General features: G+C 33.5%; 1 protein-coding gene across 1 annotated transcript in view; it reads left to right on the top strand.

Annotated features, from left to right (window-relative positions):
- Positions 1 to 13,747, top strand: part of LOC123541803 (receptor-type tyrosine-protein phosphatase alpha-like) — a gene marked incomplete at its 5' end in the record, with an annotated part of 21,103 nt that extends 7,356 nt beyond the window's left edge. The window contains 10 exons of the mRNA XM_053531159.1: positions 435 to 583; positions 1,376 to 1,511; positions 2,268 to 2,396; positions 3,811 to 3,913; positions 7,537 to 7,613; positions 8,041 to 8,175; positions 8,472 to 8,600; positions 10,444 to 10,607; positions 11,380 to 11,515; positions 11,860 to 13,747. Of these exons, the coding sequence (XP_053387134.1) occupies positions 435 to 583; positions 1,376 to 1,511; positions 2,268 to 2,396; positions 3,811 to 3,913; positions 7,537 to 7,613; positions 8,041 to 8,175; positions 8,472 to 8,600; positions 10,444 to 10,607; positions 11,380 to 11,515; positions 11,860 to 11,937 (1,236 nt within the window). The remainder of the gene's footprint in view (positions 1 to 434; positions 584 to 1,375; positions 1,512 to 2,267; positions 2,397 to 3,810; positions 3,914 to 7,536; positions 7,614 to 8,040; positions 8,176 to 8,471; positions 8,601 to 10,443; positions 10,608 to 11,379; positions 11,516 to 11,859) is intronic.

Raw genomic sequence — 13,747 nt, 5'->3', positions numbered from 1 at the left:
TGCCTGATTTACTTGATCAGTCTTCGTGATTTTTAAAAGTATTAGCTTTGATATATTGACCTTTTTGCAGTGCATACATGTTTTGTTGCTCTATCTGTTTCGATATTTTTTAGCTGATTTCAAATTTATATACATGTCCAGTTGTATAAATGCTCTTGGCACCGGTATTAAAAGTACTTTTTGTTATAAATGTAGAGGAAATATTATAGATTTAAGTATGATGTGTATATTAATGTTCAGTATTTTTGGCATGAAATATTAACTTTATTTGAATAGTAAATCAGCAAACTATATTTGTTCAAAAATGTTTGTAAAATACAATTTTAATTTTTGCATGTGTGTAACTTAAAATAAATATAATTTAAATGAAGCCTGAAACTATGACTATGCACATCCTATCACATAGCAATCAACTTTAACCGAAACATTTCTAGGGTAAAGAACGACGAAGACTGACCCAGTTTCATTACACTGCATGGCCTGATAAGGATGTTCCAGATAGCGTCACAAGTCTGGTAGAATTCAGACAAAGGGTGAAAATGACGCCGAGAAACACTGAAGGATCAATAATTGTCCACTGCAGGTATGATCTCAACTTTTGAAAACTGATGAGCAAGGTGTAAGAAATAAAATAAACCAAGCAGTGATTTATCGTGGAATTAAATCATTGCTTTGAGGGCAGATGCAAAGCAATCTTATCATGAATTTAGTAACTTGTTACAGTGTGTTCAAAATTGATTCATAACAAATATAAGACTATACAACCATTATAATTATAATTAATATAACGGAAATCATATAACCACTTGATATCAATGAGGAAGAACTATAATATAAATATCTAATTTACGTCATATTTACAAACACTTCTGCCAATGAGACAACTAAAAACTGTTCCTTTCTTCCGCATCGTGTCTACATGTAAAGAACGTTAGTTTCTGCAATACTGGTTCTTTTAAAACTAACTTTTTGTTTCCGTGATGTGCAATACTTAATTTAATTTTGATATAATGGAGTATCCAAACAGCTCAAGTTAAATGGCACGGATAAGGACTAAACATTTAGGTTTTACACGCTGCGACTGAATGAAAGAGCGTACATTCAACATCCTACTTATAATAGCTCTTTAAAAGGATCTTTATATCGCTTTATATTGCGAGCTTCACCCAAGTGAGATCAAGTGGAGATAAACTGGTTATCTTGATGCTCATTTAAACCACTTAAGGACACTTAGCGTTTACAATGAGCAAACACACGTTTATGAATAACAGTTGTTTTGCAATTATTTTTGAATTCAGTATAAAGACAATTATCTACGTAAGGGCCTTTTCTTCAGGAATTGGCGATATCGTAAACTATTTGTTCTATTGTTTAGTGCCGGCGTGGGAAGAACCGGAACATACATTGCTTTGGACAGACTTGTTAAAGAAGGAGAAAGTACTGGCTCAGTCGATGTTTTTGGCTGTGTCATGAGTATGAGAGAGCAACGTGTAAATATGGTACAAACTCTGGTAAGCAGGAAAGAAAGTTTGAAAACCTTTTTAAAGACAGGAAGCCAGTAATCTGCAATAACGAAATACATTAACATGATATTATATAGTTTGTTGTTAGTTTAAGTTTGAATTCTTGAATACACGTCTTTAAGAATGTAACTGTAGATAAAATGAAGTTATACAAAATATATTCATTTATGTGTTCAAGTTATATATGTCAGAAGTGTCTCTATAGAACAACACTAAAACACGACTTAATATCCAGTTGATAAAGCCATGTTTCAAAGACGCAGTCCTTTCAGACAGTAACATCTTACCTTTGTATGAATCGATGTATTATAATTAATATGATTATTACAAACACAAACAATGTAAAGATACAGACAGCAAAGACGGAACGACACAAAACATGAGATTTTAAACAGGTTATTGTGCACACAACTCTACTTGTTATCATTATCATCATTGCCTTGTGACAACATTACAGAGCATTGTAAAAAAGAGTAATTCCCATCAGGCGTGCATTCAATCAACTTGAAAATTATTCTGTAAAATATTATGAGTTTTTCCTCATTCATGGACCCAGAGTGTTAATATGTTTACTCTATCTAAGGGATCATTGAGAACATTGAATTTTACAACAATAAAATTCACCTAAAGGCGGTGCTAGTGGGTTGGCCAAATTTTTTTTATCTTTCAAGAACAGACTAAGCCGAGCCTGCTAATATATTGCCTGGTTATCGTTAATGAAGCGTTTTCTGTGAATATTTCTAGGAACAGTATGTGTATCTGCACAAAGTACTGGCTCACACGCTGACATTTGACTGCCAGCCAATACCTGCTGAAACATTTGTAGGTCATGTTGGATCAATGACAGCCAAATTATTTGATTCCAAGTATCAGGTATGAAGACCACATTTATATAGGATCAATGATAGCTAAAGTATATGGTTCCCAGTGTCAGGTATGAAGATTTCGTTCATTTTGGATAAATTATAGCTGAAGAATTTGATCCCCAGTATCATGTATGAAGATCTCATTTACGTTGGATAAATGATAGCTGAAGTATTTGATTCACAGTATCAGGTATGAAGGTTTCATTCGCATTCGTGTTAGATAAAAGACTTCCAAAGTATTTGTTTTGAATATCTTAAATAAATTTAGTTTACACGTTTCATTAAAAAATGAAGCCAAATGCTGGAAGATGTGAAAAGATAAGTTGAGATGACAAGAGACTAGAACAATTAAATAAACCTGAATAGTTCCTTTACGTCTGGATACACATCTGACAAGAAATAGTGACGGCTTTTTTATAAATAAAGCAGTTTTGTTGTTTTTGTTTTTCCTTAAGAAGTACATTTTAATGGATGTTTCAATTAAAGTGTACATAGTTTTGTTGCAATTTCCCTCCCATAATTATCAGGCTTGTAAACTGTTTCTTGTGAAGCTATTTATAATTAAATAAGTTATGTTTGTTAGGACAAAAAAAAAAAACAAATACATACGCTGTGATGTGACTATAGAAATTCTTATTTTGAATGTACTTTTTTGGGCAAAAGCAAACACTCGTTAGGCTAGATGAAACTTTTTTTATTGTTCTTTTTTAAAGATATTGAGACTGAACATATGTACATTATTTCTAAATATTCACAAACATGTAGCCTAAGTTATCTTGATAAACAGTTATATTAACAGTGACATGTTCTAAATCAGATAGTAGTTTGTGTAACAAAACAGTTGTATTTCACTGTCCCTTAATTATCATTGTACCATTTCAATTTATCGATTACATCTTCATTGTCTTGCTTAGAAATAACAACATGTGATAACTGGTTATTATAAAATATCAAATTGATATATTGTCTCAGTGTCCTAACAGTTTCATTGTATTATATAGCTTTATCGATTACATTTTTGTTGTCTTGCATAATACAATAACAAAAGAAAAGTGCCTTTGTATGATCTAATATTCATAAAAAATTTCTGAGTGTCCTTAAATGTTTCATAATACTATATAACTTAATTGATTATATTTCCGTTGTCTTGCTTAATATGTTAACATATGACAGATAATTGTTCTAAGGTCTAATATTGACACATTTTCTAAGTGTTCTTAAATTTTCATAGTACTGTATAACTAATGGTTATTATAAGTTTTAATATTGATACATTTTTCATTGTCTTTATATTTTCATTGAATTACAATGTATATAACTTTACCGATTACATTTTCATTTTCTTGTTAGATACAATCAGATGTGATCAATAATAATTGTAAGATCTAAAATTGACATTTTTCTCAATTTTGATTTTATAGCAAATCAAGCAGAGTCTAGATGAAGAACCCGAAGACGAAAAACAAGCAATAACAACTAACAAGTCACTTGCAGGCAAAAATAGAAAGGATGCTGATATCCCAGGTACAGCTTTACTTCCAAACATACTCTGTGTATTATAATGAAATCGTTGTAAAGATCTTTTCGAAGCATAAGTCGAAACTAAGAAATATAACTTAAGCACACATCGTTTAACTGAACCTGTTAAAAATGCAATCAATCTGATTGAAAAATCCTTTGAAAGCATAGAAAGAACACAACTATGCAATATTTTACAGTAAACATCGCTTAAATTTATGATCGCCCTTACAAACAAAACGTAATAGATATATGAACCGTGCCATGAGAAAACCAACATAGTGGCTTTGCGACCAGCATGGATCCAGACCAGCCTGAGCATCCGCACAGTCTAGTCAGGACCCATGCTGTTCGTTTTCAAACCTAATGGAATTGGAGAAACTAATAGCGAACAGCATGGATCCAGACCAGACTGCGCGGATGTGCAGGTGGGTCTGGATCCATGCTGGTCGCAAACGCACAATGTTGGTTTTCCCATGGCACGGCTCAATTATAGGGAACAGTATCACACCATATTGTGGTTAGGTGTAAATGTCACTTTGATAATTCAGTTTTGTTTTAACATAACATAACAATCTCTTTATTAACTCTAGTTAAATGTAACATAACATAAGAGTATACATATACAATGTTCACATGTAAATAAATTTTCACATGACATGGTACCTTTTGATAAATGATTAACAGTATAATTGTTTTGTTAGTGGAGCAAGGGGGAAAGGGGTAAATGCCCTACTGTATCATGAATAAATTTATAAATGACATATTTGAAACGGAACATAGGTATGGACTGCGTGGGAGGATCGGTAATCTCATTTACAAGTAGAGATGAGCAACAGACCGTGATTGCGTCACCGTCTGTGTACTATTTACAATCAATAGCACGTGAATTTCGCAGAAAAGGGAATAATGACAGAATGGAAAGTTACATATGCTTGTCTAAAAATAACTACGCTGTAAACATGTCAGTATAGTAGGAACATTAGGTGGAAGGGGAATTAATCTAAGGTAAATTTTAGATTCATAGATCTAGCAGTATTAAGAAAAAAATAACTTAATATACAGTCAGTGCATGGGTAGTAATGATCGGAAAAGAAAATTTATACATAACTTTATGTACAACAATGTATACATAAATGTCTGTTAAAAAACGAAAATAAGTAGAGACTTAATGCGTTACTTAATTGTCCTTAACAAAACTGATATGAATATGCTGAGTTTCTTCAGCTGACTTGCATTAGTACAAGTTAATAATTCTCTAAATTTGTCAGGATTCGGCCTATTGTAATAGTATCTATTTATGTACTTTCTTTGTCTTGTTGATTTAAATGAAATTTTTGCACTGTTCAAGTAAATCTTATTTAACTGCTCTGTAATGCTATCTAATTTACCTTGAATATTAACTTGGTCAGTACATGTATTTTCGATCTGTCCCAGTAATTCATTTATACTAGTATCTGATATATTGCATACAAAATTATCTGCTAGCCTACTGTCCCATTTTGGTACACTAGTTTTATTTTTCACATTTTTAATCTTAACTTCATGCTTAATATTTAATACACAGTGCAATAATGAATGGCCATCAGAATGTAAAGTATCTAGGTCAACAATACTAAATTCGTTTAATAACTTGTATCCCTTTAAAGAAGTCAGAACATAATCTATAACCGATCTATCTCTGAATGTCATTTTGCCAACATTACTGTCAGTGCCACATCTACCATTACATATAACAAGTTATTGTTCTTGCAAATATCTATCAATTTAAACCCATGATTATTTGTTTTCTTATCCCTTGACTTTCTGTAAATTGGGATTTTATGGAAAAGCATTTGCGCTCTTTGGTCAATAAACTGGGCTGCATCATTATCAATTCCAAAAAGGTCAATCAAATAGTTATCAATTACTGTAAAATCATGCATTTCTGCAGTCTGTGCATTATAATCACCGAGTACATAAACATATTCAAATCGGTTACACCATCTAAGTAAATATGGTCAAAAATATCAAGTTTTGTTTCTGTTACTAAAAGTAAGTCATATTGTTTAACAGTTTCAGAGAATTCTGGATATTCAATTCGCCTTTTCAGGCCACATACATTCAAACAACCGATTTTAATGTTTTTCACATCATGGTTAACACAAAAACTGTTCAGGGCATCTCCCCTGGAGCCCTAAGTATTGTTTTTTGACGTAAGGTCAACTGCTGCACTATTACTTATATCCGCACTTACAGCATTATGGGTTTGCGTTACTTGCACTGTCGAGACAAAGTTATGTCTTTCTTGCTGTGAGGCATACTCGCGCATAGACTGGATGTACGGGTCATCTGTTTCCGACGATGAATCATAAGACGCTCTCATCTCCGAGTCACTTCCGGTTCCGGAATTGTCGTCTGATTGCGATTCCGCTAATACGCTATAACGATTGCGTGTTGCCGCTGGTTCAGCGTTCATTCGCTGATGCGATGTACTCTGTTGTTTATCCTGACGTTTTCTCGGCCTATAGTCAGATTCTTGCGTGTCGACGTCCCTAGACTGTTTCATAATATCACGTCATTGAGGAAACTCATCCTGGACAACTTTTTTCCTGACTATTAGTTTAGCTGGATAGCCAATATGTACAGTTTTAGGTGGATTTTTGGCTCTCTCCGTTTTATATCTAGGCCATATACGGGACCTGGCTTCAAGAATCTCGTTCGGATAATCTCGGTTAATGCCAAAGTTTGTTTTGCCTTTTAATTTAAATGCACACGAGATTATTTTTTCGACATCACGATGATCTCTAAAACAGACTATAATCGGTCTTGTTTTTCCACGCATCGGTGCGCCGAGACGGTGAGCTCTTTGTATACAAATATCACTTGGGTCAATTTCTAGTTCATTTTTGATAAATGTTTTGACAATCGATTCACAATCTTCAGTTAGATAAATTTCTTGTATGCCGCGGAAAACTAAATTGTTTCTTCGACTGCGCGCCTCAGCATCAATACTTTTGTATTCCAGGGTTTTCATGCGTGCAGTTAACTGATCATTATTTGAGGCGAGGGTTTTGACCTGCTCTTCCACGTTATACACTCGAGCACTCAAGTTGTTTGTGCGTGATATCATCTCAAATAAGGTCACAAGTTTATCGTCAGTTGACAGATTTTTGAACTCTTCAGTGGATAACAAATTAAACTTACTTGATTCAGAATGTTCTAAGTTACTATAAGTGCCTCCGGTTGATCGCCTTTGCCTTTTTGAGCCTTTTTTTGTTTTCCATTCATTTTGTAAATTACAATTGTCCACGTCACCTCCGCCATGATGAGCGCCTCGTGATTGAGAAAACCCATGTACAAATTCCCTATTAAACTTCACTTTTTCTGATTGTTTTCCCATTTCTGTAGCTCACTACCACGTAAAACAGTTTATCAAAGGATTTATGTTAACAAATTCCTCGAAAACAAGTCCAGAATTGGAAAAATAACCAAATTTTGCTGAGATGATTTTACCGTGCGGTTTTACTCCATGTCACGTGTTTTACGTTGAAGCAACATTGCAAAATAAGAAACAAGATTCTTTATCTATATTGTAATTAATATTCTATCTCGTGTGTTTACTGTAAGTACATTTTATATTTTTTCAGGAGACAGACACCGGCCTAGATTATACTTAAACCGCTCATTGAGTGACTCGGATTATGTAAACGCTACAAACATTGATGTAATGTTAAATCACATTTTTATGCAAATACATATCAATGTAATTTATTAAGCAACATGTTTGTAAATCATATTTAAATTATGTCCCAAAGAAAGCTGGAGAAGATTATGAAATCCATTCAATGTCCAGATGCATCCATGAGGTTGCTTTCTTTAAGTACTTTTGTCACAACAGGATGTGACCTGAAAATTTCTGAAGAATGTAATATTCCACATTTGAGTTACTATACCACTAAATAAGTAATGCTATTAGTTCTTGACCATGAAATGTTAAAGCTTACGAATAATTGGTGAGTTGAGGCATTTGTATTTATTAGATACTTACAGAGATTTAAATTCTTATGTTTAATCGATATTTCTTGATTTATTTAAGAGTTTCGTTTTCTTTCAACAAAATGAGATGCTAGTATCAGTGTCTTTAATTACAGAGTTTCAGGAAGAGGAATAATTTTATCATTGCACAGACCCCATTGCCAGCAACGATTCAAGACTTTTTATGTCTGGTTTACCAGGAAGACTGTTCATGTGTTGTATCATTGGAAAATGCACCAGACTCTGAGAAGGTATTCTTTTTCATCCTGTTGTTTTCAATAGGGAGAGTGCAGATCTACTAATACCGAGCTCGTGAGTTCGATCCCCTGGCGAGGCGTACACTCTCCTTAACAATTGATAAAAGACATTGTGTCAACGAATAAGGACTAGCTATCGCTTCTGTATCTTTGGTGAGAACTCTCCTCGTAATTGAATTCATTCAGCTTAACCTTTAGAAAACGTTCAATGTTTATAAACCATTGGTAGCATAATGCAGTAAAGTATTGCTTTAACATAATTCGCATGTATCTATTTGTGTTTTTTTCAGGGTATTGGTCAGTATCTACCGGCTGACAATCAGTCTCTAAAACAGGGCAGTTTTACGGTGACCTGTGTTAAAAGTGAAGCAAGACAGCAGTACACGCTTACGACGCTGCGTATTTGCAACACAGGAAAGGTAGGTTTGATTACATACTCTCAAAAAGATTATTAAGTGCACAATCATTATGTAAGGTGAACATGGTACAAAACGAAAACACTCTAAATGTACTAACCATTACGAAAGTATGGTGAATGAACTTTTCATTAAGAAACAACCAAATGAATGCATTACCAATACGAAAGCAAAATGAATTTAACTATCATCGCGAAAGTAAAATGAATGCACTTGTCGTTACAAAAGTATAATAAATGTACTACCATTATCATGATTATGAAAGAATAAGGAATGTACTACCATTTAGGAAGCAAAATGAATAATGCTATCACTGCACAAATGAAACGATTGTACTATCAGTGTGAAAGCGAAATTAATATAATTGTCATTACGAAAACAAAATGAATGTACTACTATTACGAAAGTTAACCATTAAGAAAGCGAAATCAATGTACTGTCAATGTAAGAACGGAATGATGCAAATTTAGATATACATTAGGCGAAAATTTCGTATTTGATTAACTGTGTCCAGATAAAAACATAGTAAAACAAAGTAAGTATGTATAAAGAGTATTATGTAATAGGCTGAAAATACTGTAAATGTGTATTAAGTAAACAAGGTAAAAATTTATAGTGTCATTTGAAATACGTTGGAACATTGAAAACTTAACAATCAAATATTACTTGCTCTGAAATTATAACTGAAGCTTATTGCATAATATTATCCACATATACAGTCAAACCTGTCTTCAGAGACCACCCTTGGGAGAGCCAAAATGTGGTCTTTGTTGGGAGGTGGTCTTTATTCACAGGTTAAAATACACTGTAAATGTTAAAAAGGAAAATAAAACAAGCGGTCTTTAGAGACAGTTGGTCTCTGTTTAGAGGTGCTCTTTAACACAGGTTTGACTGTACATTTGTTCATATAATTTGCAAAGTTGAATGCATACATGTTCTATGTTTAGTTAGGATTTCTAAACATAAACCAATGTCTAATGCTGATATATTTATGCTACCCTTCGGAAAAGCATGGGTGTATTGTTTTGCTGATGTCGGTCGTTGGTCGGTCGGTAGACCAATCGGTTTCCAGATAATAACTCAAGAATACTTTGGTCTAGGATTGTGGAAGTTAATGGCTGGGGGATAGTCAAGACCAGCAAAATACCCATATTAATTTTGAGATTAGTAGGTCAAATGTCAAGGTCACAGTGACCGCGAACAGTTAAACCGTTTTCGGATAATAACTTGAGAACGCTTGGGCTTAGGATCACGAAACTTCATAGGGAGGTAGATTATGGCAAGCAGATGGCCTCCATTGAATTTAACATCAAACGGTCAAAGGTCAAGGTCACAGTGACCCAGGACAGTAGAACTGTTTTGCCAAATAACAAGAAAATGCTTTGATCTAAGATCACGTCGGTTACTTATGACTGGTAATTAAGTCATAATTATTGATTTGAGGTCAGTACGCCAAAGGTCCAGTGACCATATATATTTTTGTTCCTTGTGCAGTTACTGAATGCATCAAGGGGGGATGTATTTCGTGTTATACAAATTCTTGTTCAGTAAACTTACAAATACCGTTACATTATGCTAGATCTATTTATTACATTTATGAATTACCAAAAAAAAAATGTAGTCGTTTTATTCTGTTATAGTCGTTTAGGACAGGGTTTGTATTGACCTGATACAAGATAGTTGGATTCTTACTGGAAAAGAGGTAAATGCACATTATAATATATCTATCTCGACGTGACGTAGATAATATGGTACCAATGGGAAGGGGGGAAGGTGTTACTTGCCAGTCTCTCTGTATGCGAATATAACCAACAAAAACTTAACAGTCTTATATTTTAATCATTAGCAAAGACCTGGTGAGAAGACCGTTTATCACTATCAGTACATGAAATGGAAGACGGGGGAAAGAGTTCCGAGCGATTCTGGAGGCTTTGTACAGTTTGTGAAAGAAGTGGAGACGAAATCAAATACAGACAGCAGCGAAAACAGACCTGTTTTAATCCATTGCCTGTAAGTACTGTAGGTTGGTAATAGTTACTTGGGTTTATGTTCTATAAGCCTTCGAATATTATTGTAAAAATGATAAAGCGGTAGTCCATTTACAAGTTATTAGAAAAGCACTATTTTCAATATTACACATGAACCTATAGAGTACAAATGAAAAGGGAGGCAATCATATTCATTTGTTTCAATAATATCATACGCTAAGACTTCTTAATTTTCAAGTCTTTGTCATTTATATGAGAAAACGATTAACGAAAGTAAGATTTAAAAAGGAATTGGATACTTTATGTTCATAACAAAAAATTGCAATCACATTATAAACAAGGGCATTATGAGTCTTTAAACTGTTTTCTCGGTCTAAATGTACCCCACAAAAAGATATTCTTTGTTACTGTAGTGATATGAATTAACACTTCGAGTTTATGATATATATACCCAAACTGCAGTCAACGCGGTCTCGTGACTGGCTTTCTATGGAACATGCTGGGATGTCGTAGAATAAAGTCCTGCTGTTATATTTTCTGGTCCTTCGTGATCATTGATTTCAATTCATTTAGATTTGAAGATTGAATACTGCTTAAGCCGGTGCTAGGGGGCGTGGGCAATGTTGCATTTTCCATTACTGCTCATGAACAGACTCAATCTAACCGAATCTGCAATTTTCACTGTTTGCCTTATTCTCGGTGCTTCTGAGGGATCTACTTTCCAGATTCTATTTATTGTAACGGTTTAATGATATAATTAAATTAAATGTATACGTATGCCTTTAACATTGTAGAACAGGAGCAAGGAGAAGTGGATTATTCTGTGTTGTTGCTGTGCTACTTGAGAAAATACAGATGGAGTACCATGTCAGCATTGCTAACACAGTAAGACAAGTAAAGTTGAGGAGGAAGACTGCTATACCAAATAAGGTAAGATTAATCTTGATAAATGTTGTCAGTAATAGAAAAAATATGAATATTCATTATACAAACCAGGAAATAAAGAGATATTTATGTTGATGTTAATATACAGAAATCGCGGAACAAATATTAGGCTTATCATGACTAGATATTTGACCTTGATACACTCTGCTCGCTCAGTATTAAATGCTTTTACTTTCAGAAACTCTGCTTGCATCCAATATTTATAACTTGAATAAGATTTAATGCATGACAGATCAGCAATATGTTTCACGAAATTTTAATAAAGCGCTAAAAGCTCTCCATTGAATTTCATATAATTATGCTAACAGTGTGCTTTCTGTATGTTTCAGGAACAATTTGAGTTCTGTCATCGTTGTATATCCGCACATCTTGAGTTATTCAACACATACTCTAATTTTGATGCGTAGTATTTAAATCAGTTACATAAAAAAGTACGCATCTAAAATTATCAAGTTTGAAGCTCTACCCTCTGACTGGAAGGAGAAGTTTAAAAAATACTTATTGTATAGAGCTTGTGATATTGGAAGAGGTAACAACCCAATTGTATGAAAAACATCTAAAAGAACACAAGTACAGCTTCTTTGCATGTTTGACTAATGTTTTTTAGAACGGAAGATTGAATTGTGTTGTACAACGTCATTGAATGTTTATGCGGGAAAGTCGGAACTGTCGACATTATTTTCTATATTTGTATCAAAGTTTTGATATTTATGTAATTCTAGGACATCAGCTTCTTGTGTTGGCCTTACATAATCAGGCTAGAAGAAGAAGTTAGCAAACATATATTGTTTTACAAGTTTTATTTTGTAAATTTGTTGTAAATATTTGCCGACCTGGCGCTGAAATTATGACATTTGGATTTATTTGTATACTTTGAAGTCAGCCCGAGGGCGATATTTGGCGCATCATGTCCCATGGCCACTTAAAATTCATTCTGCCCATTAACATCTGAATTCAGTGCAAGTTTATTACTATAGTAAGTAACATAATTATGCAATAATTATTTTATTTTACATGAGATAGAGGGACATTACGTATTAAATTGATGTCTTTGTTGTTTGATTTAAATTGATTAAAAACTAGAATTGCTACAAATTGTTACTCAATGTTCGTTGATAAGCAAGATTTTTATAATTTATAAATATGAAATATTTTATAAATGGAAGAATGCATGAAATATTGGGAGCCATTATTTAGTAATCATAGTGTTTTGTTTAACTCACGTTTTTAAGTAAGACGCTGTTTTTAATTTTCACATTCAATCATTTTGTTTGAATATGTAAAATATAGGCTGATCATTTTAACTTTTGTTTTTTTATGGTGTTAGATAATTAGAATGTAAGGAAATGAAACACAGAAAAAGGCCTCAAAAATATCATGGCACATTTTGAGAGATTGTATCTAAAATTCTGAAGTAACGTCTAGTTTGTATTGTGATCGTTAGTGTTTACCATAATTTTATTGTACACAGCTTGTATACTATAGAATAAATGTGTGCTTTGAATATCAAGAAAAATTAGACAAAATGATATTTTAAGATTTCTGGCAAGTACTGGTAGACTACATTTAGTATTTAACAACCTTTGTCAAAAAGTACTGGGTGTCAAAATTTAGAAAATAGGTGTCAAAAGTTAAAACATAGAATGTCTTTGTTTGTATGTTTGTCCGGTTTGGGTTTAACACCGTTTATCAACAGTATTTCAGTTATGTAACGGCGGGCGGTTAACCTAACAAGTGTTCCGGGATTCTGAACTAGTACAAACCTGTCAACTTCATCCCCACATGAATCTGAGTTGGAGGACGAATGACTTCAGACACAATATCCTTTATCAAATCGTCACGGAGAACATACGACTCGCCCAGGGCTCGAACTCACGACCCCACGATCGCGCTCTCCCTTTTGAGTTAGACGGGCGGGCTTCATAGAATGTCTAACCAGATTTATACATACATACATGTAATTTCTAAAACAAAGTCATCGCAATTAGAGTTAAAGGGGATTGAACACCAAACATGTGTATCTCGAAGTCAGAAAAAAAGAAGAAAAAAAAACATTCATAGGGGATTTGAAAAGAAAAAGGAATGATTTACTGCAGATGGGTGGGGTACTTTATAACATCAATATTTGCTCGAATTATTCATAAACACAGCAATTATTTACAACTTGAACTGTTTATGATGTAAATGCATGCATGTGAATAAAGAAATATACTTTTA

The sequence above is a fragment of the Mercenaria mercenaria genome, chromosome 19 (genome assembly GCF_021730395.1).
Source record: "Mercenaria mercenaria strain notata chromosome 19, MADL_Memer_1, whole genome shotgun sequence".
Taxonomy (NCBI): Eukaryota; Metazoa; Mollusca; class Bivalvia; order Venerida; family Veneridae; genus Mercenaria; species Mercenaria mercenaria.
The sequence above is the reverse complement of the archived record's forward strand: the minus strand, read 5'-3'. Positions and strand labels throughout refer to the sequence as shown.